The sequence below is a fragment of the Impatiens glandulifera genome, chromosome 5, assembly GCF_907164915.1.
Source record: "Impatiens glandulifera chromosome 5, dImpGla2.1, whole genome shotgun sequence".
NCBI classification, from domain to species: Eukaryota; Viridiplantae; Streptophyta; class Magnoliopsida; order Ericales; family Balsaminaceae; genus Impatiens; species Impatiens glandulifera.
In genome coordinates, this window is record NC_061866.1 from 7,519,847 (window position 1) to 7,526,251 (window position 6,405).

General features: G+C 26.2%; 1 protein-coding gene across 1 annotated transcript; it reads left to right on the plus strand.

Moving 5' to 3' along the window:
* Window positions 1-3,789: 3,789 nt before the first annotated feature.
* On the plus strand, window positions 3,790-6,052 carry LOC124938849 (trihelix transcription factor GT-3b-like). Its single transcript, XM_047479372.1, has 2 exons — window positions 3,790-4,211; window positions 5,401-6,052. Exons 1-2 carry the CDS (start codon window positions 3,933-3,935, stop codon window positions 5,959-5,961), a joined length of 840 nt encoding a protein of 279 aa, XP_047335328.1. The 5' UTR covers window positions 3,790-3,932; the 3' UTR covers window positions 5,962-6,052.
* The last annotated feature ends 353 nt before the right edge of the window (window positions 6,053-6,405 follow it).

The window sequence follows — 6,405 nt, forward strand, 5'->3', positions numbered from 1 at the left end:
CAAATTTTAGCATTCATACAAGACTAGAACTATCATACCCAAGTTGCTCAAGACAGTTTTGTATAAGATGGTTATTATGGTTTATGGGTCTATAATTAAAAAAAAATAAAGAAAAGGTATAAGACAATTATAATTCCATCTTTTTTATCCAAATTGAAATTGGAAATTGTATTCTTTTACACTGTTTCAACTCCACTAAATGACTAATAAAAATAAATAAATATATAACAGTATAACACCGTCAATATATATATATATATATATATTTAATGTTTTATAAAAATTATAGAGTTATTTTTTAATAATATAATTTTTTATATATTAAACTAAATAGTGTCCTGAAATAATTTTTTTAACCGAACAAGATGGTAATAAAAGTTAAACAATATTTCACTCCATTTTTATATATTATTTTATTCAATTCATTAATAAAATACTAAAATGTCATATATTTTAAATTATTATTTTTATTTTATTTATATATAAATACTCATCACTTTCTCCAAATTATCAACTATAATTATTTTTTTCCCTTTTAGCTATTTATAAAATCATCCACTATAATTATTTTTCTACCTTTTCGTTATATAAATAACTTCAATTTGAACCAACTCTTAAATTTGACGGTGAGTTTGAAACAAAATTTATAATAAATTTGAAAATAATAAATTTAAATATATATTTTTGTTTTATAATAAAAATAAAATGATCATGTGATTTTGGCATCTAAATCAAAGATGTGCATGCTGGACACATGGATGGCTCCAGCTGGACGTCGACACGTGAGTCATCATAGCAGAGACCGCGTTGAATAGACTATTAAAAAATTAATTCTTAAAGCAATTAAATTAAATTAAATAAAATGAACGGCCCACAAAATACAATTGATAATAATAATAATAAAAATATTCTTCCTTTCCATTTTTAGATTCTACGTACAAAAAATAAAGCAATATCTAGTCATGACTGATTTGTCCAAATCAATCCTTAAGATGAACACAATCAATTACGTTATTTAAGACAACGCCCCCAACTTAGGATTTTGTCTTCACACCTATATATTGTTAGTATTATTGGGGTGTTATATATATTATTAACTAATATACTATTCTCTAAAAGTGTACACATTTGTGTCATTAAAATAAATGTGTTTGTTTAATAGATTAACAATAAATATATGGTTTAAAGATAATAATTAGTTTAACCCCAAAATGTTATTATAATTTACCATCACAAAAGTCATGTCAATAGCAATTTCATTATGCTTAAATGTAATTAATTATTAAGTAATCTTTCATCTTGTAAGAAACTATTCAAACTCCTCTATCTAAGTCCTTTAATATTTTTTGTTTATAAAGATTTATTTTCGGTTTTTCATCTGCCATCATTGTTAATTTTGTTTAATAAGGTGAAAATGAAAGATTGCAAGAAAAAATAATTGAACTAAACAAGTTTAGAATTGTTTGTTAGAATATATGGTGTACCGGGAAATTATAAATATAATTTAGTTTTGAAAATCTATGCTCAATTTAAGAGATTTCAAGATAATTCATTTTAAAACAAATAGTAGAAGAGATTATTTTATTTAATTATTTTAAATAATTGTTAAATGTTTTCAAAGTAATTTATAAATTGATACTTAAAGATCTTTTTTTAGTTGCTTCTCAATTTAAATTCTTATATAATCCAACATAATTTCATTCACTATTAATCATTTACATAATTCAATTTATTAATCAAAATATTAAAATACATTCATTTTTTAAAATTATCATTAAATATTAATACCCTTTATCAAAAAAAAAAAAATCTTAATATTCAAAATTTTAAATAATTCAAGATTTATTAAAATACACCTCAACCGAACAAGATATTAAATTTTTTTTAACTTTTTAACAAACAAAAAATATACTTAATTTCTCAAAATCAATAAAAAAAAATTAAATAATTAAAAAATTATTCAAAAACTCAAATCAAACAAGTCCTAACAATATAAACTGTTGGCCATAAATTTAGGTAGTTAGTAGTGGAACTTTAATTTCCATCTTTTCTCTAAATGCTTAACCAACAATGGTTGTTTAATTTGCTTTTTCAATTTGCTAATATTTTTATCAATTATGAACAATGTTTATTTCAAGGATATTTATGTTTATAATATTAATATTTTTAAATGAACGGTTCAAAAAAATAATATAATAATATTTAAGAAAACTTTAGTTAATAAGAGAAAAAAAAAAGTATTGACAAATTGTCACATGGCCCCAAATCCAATACACGGTTTTGCCCAACATATATATATATTATTAATGGTGGCGTGGAGTATGTGTAAATACAAACTGTTTGGTATCATATTCGTCATAGATATTTATCTAAATTATAAATTTATTAAAAAAAAAAAAAAATCAAATTTCAAATTAAAACTATTTTGTGTTTATCATCAAAATTATTTTATAAAATACAATCCATGTGACTTTATAGATCATAAATGTTGATTTTTTTAATCATAATATTTAAGATAAAATTTAAAAAATATAATGTAATCTAGATTACAATCTACAAAACTATATTTTTTTATTATGTATGATTATAAACAGATTATAGTAATCTAAAAAGTAATTTAAATTATAATAAACAATTCTTATATTAAATAAAATAAAAAAAACTATCATTTTCATCTATAGTCTAATAAAAAAAACAAGCTAAGAATGCATGTTCCCATAGTTTAAAGTCATGTTCAAATTCAAATCGATAAATTTTGTTATAATATCTTAACCTATTACGATTATATTTAACGCGGAGGAAATTTTATAAGTTTTTTTTTTATTCTTACACTTTGTTTTACGTTTTTTATTTGAAAACCAATATACATCTTGTTTTTCAACTATAGAAAAAAAGATTTCATAAAATAATTAATGCACACAGAAACAAAGGAAGAACAATGAAAACTTGTAAAACAAGTTTCTACAAAAGTATCACAAACAATCAGTCCCCCACCATCAAAAGAGCTTGTTTGACATGTTTATTTTTTAAGATTTTACCAAATTTTAAAATTAATTTTCGAACAATCATATCATAGTCATTTTAACTATAAATTCATTCATTAAAATATTATTACTTTATTTTTATTAAATTTAAATTTTAAATATAAAAAATAATTTAATAATTAAATCAAATAAAAATCCAAATATTTTTATTTTATTGACAAAATTTTTTAAACAAAATTCCAAAAACCCACAAATAACCAGAGATCAAACAAGCTCTTATAGCCACACCCATGTCTAGGAAACTCTCCTCTTTAACGTCATCGTGACAAAACAAACACGACATGGAAAACCAAAAAAGAATTTTATAAATGAGAAATCCAATTACATTAATTTGGTCTTTGTTTACGCGTAGAAAAAAAAAAGTTGGTCTTTGTCATTTTTAGTAAAGGTTGATTTCATACCCCCTTGTTCATTAATAATAACTCCATAACATTTTTAACCTAATTATTAATGAAAATCAAACAAACCCATAATTTAACAATCTTAGTCATATTATTCATGAAAATCTAACTGTTAACTAAAATATTAAAATATCATTACTTTAATTTTTTTTCAAATAACCCAACTAACATGAATCAAACAGGTTCTAAGATGTATATTATATAAATATATATGAAAAAACAGTCTCTTTCCTAAACTTTGACGATTCAATTCATTCACACCTCTCTCTCTCTATCTTTCTTTCTTTTTCTCTCCCATTTTCACACCTTTTTCGTATAAATCTTCCATCATCTCTCCCAATCCATCTTTTTCTCTTTTGATTCTCATCATCTACTTTTCCTTTGATATCCTTTTCTTGTATCTTAATTCATCAAATCGATCTCCTTTTTCTTTGTACTATATTAATTTATATAATCTCTTTTATCTAGCTAGATATCGACTTCTCTCATGGAGGGTTATCATCATCATCAACATCATCAGAACCCTCCATCGAATCCACATCATATAAGTGTGAACGTGGACGCAGGGGATAGGTTTCCTCAATGGAGTGTTCAAGAGACGAGGGATTTTTTGATGATACGGTCAGAGTTGGATCAGACTTTCATGGAGACGAAGAGGAACAAACTTTTATGGGAAGTTATATCGAATAAGATGAAGGAAAAAGGATTTAATCGTAGCCCTGATCAGTGTAAGTGTAAGTGGAAAAACCTCGTTACACGTTATAAGGTAAACCAAGAGTTTTTCATTTTCATTCTCATTCATTCATTTCTTCTTTATTAATTTGCTAGGTCATAAATTTTATGTTAACTTGTTAATTTCTCTTTAATTAATCATAACTTGTTCAAATGGAGATTTTTTTAATGTAAGCCTCTTACAAGTAACGTACTCATGGGTACCCAAAAGCATAATACTCACTCCCGAATAGGGTCGGACTAGATAATTCAAATCGGGTCGGAGAAATGGAGTAAAATGAAATACCCGATTCGGGGATGATTAGTGGTTGATAACTGAATTGTTATTTATTCATACATAAAAATAGCTGAAATTATCTTATGCATTATTTAGAAATTTTCTATTGGATTCTTCTATGTCTCTTCTCTCTAGTCTTAGGTTTAAAGGGACAAATATGATAATATCGAGTATATGGGATATCTGTCGAGGATCGGGGATAAAGATTGAATATGAATTGTCTATTGAGGATAATATAGGATAAATAACTATATTACAATTAAGTATACTACACGAGTACTTGTTATCTCTACCTAGAAAGACATAATGTAAAAAAATAAATGCACTTCTAAATCAGGAATGAAGATGAACATTACTGATTTCATTGACATGATGAACATTACTAAGTTTTTATTTCTCTTTATATATCTAGTATATTGATTATGATTTCTTTTTTAGTTATGCTTTGTTCTTATTTAAAATAATTGGTTAAAAGTGGACGTCTTAATGTTGCTAGTTTCCTACATTAAAAGAAATTTATATATTGGTAAAATTATTTTTGACTGTTACATCATCCTTGACTAGTATAAGTTAACAAATAATTAATATATATATATATATATATATATGATCGAACAAAAGATATGGTCTTAAATTTTGTACCTATTGTTCATGACTTGTCCTTAAATGTTCATTGATTGGTTTGAATTTTCCACCATGGTACATGTGACATTTGCAATACTATTTTGAAACAATGAAATGATGTTAAAGCTTTTTCTTTCAAATATAAAATTCTTGAATTTGGTGATAGCTATAGCTAGGCATCAAAATCTTTGATTGATATTTTTTTCTTTCTTGAAAGAATATGATCAATGAACTACAACTTTTGCGTGGGCTATGATTAAAAAGTAATGATATTTTCATTAAATAAATGATCTTGTTGAATATATGTACAATGTTTTTTTAGGGATGTGAAACAATGGAGGTGGATGGAATGCGCCAACAATTCCCATTTTACAATGAATTTCAAGCGATTTTCACTGCAAGGATGCAGCGAATGGTATGGGTAGAGGCAGAAGGAAGCTCAGCGAAGAAGAAAGGAGTCGCAAACCTTTCGTCGGACGAGGAAGATGACAACGAGGAGAGCGACGTCGATAAATCATGGGGAACCAAGAAGAGGAAGAAGACTATCAGCAAGAACAACATCATTGGAGCTGGCAACTCGGGTAATGGAAGTGGAAGCATGACTGTATTGAAGGAGATATTGGAGGATTTTACAAAACAACAAATGCAAATGGAAATGCAATGGCTAAATGCATACGAGGCAAGGGAAGAAGAGAGGAAGATGAGAGAAAAGGAATGGAAGCAAAGAATGGAGGCCTTGGAGAATGAGAGGATGATGATGGATAGAAGATGGAGAGAAATGGAGGAGCAAAGGAGGGTAAGAGAAGAAGCAAGGGCAGATAAAAGAGATTTATTGATAACTCAGCTTCTAAACAAGCTTAGAAGAGATCAAGAAAGATATTGAAATTAAACCATGTGCTATGAGATAGAGGTTTGTCTTAATTTCATTTTCAACCCTCACTTAGGCACCACATGATCACTTTGTTTGTTGTTAATATAGACTAGCTACATATATATTAATTAAATATATATTACTTTATTGAATTTTATGTAGTCATGGTCCAAATTTTTATAGTTATTTGGAATGGGAAGATATGTATAGTTATTTTATGTTGATTGGTGCATATATATTGCATAGATTTTTTTTTATATGGTCTTTGCTAGCTAGCCTATGAATTGTCTCAAGATGATATTTTATACCGTCTTCTTTTTATCATCGTCGAGTTGAACTCTAAAATAATGCGTCACTATATAGGGATGTGATATTGCTAGAGGTGGGTATTTATTTCAAGAAGTTCTTGATCACCTATTTGGGCCAAAGGGGGATAATGCTTCGATTAATACATTT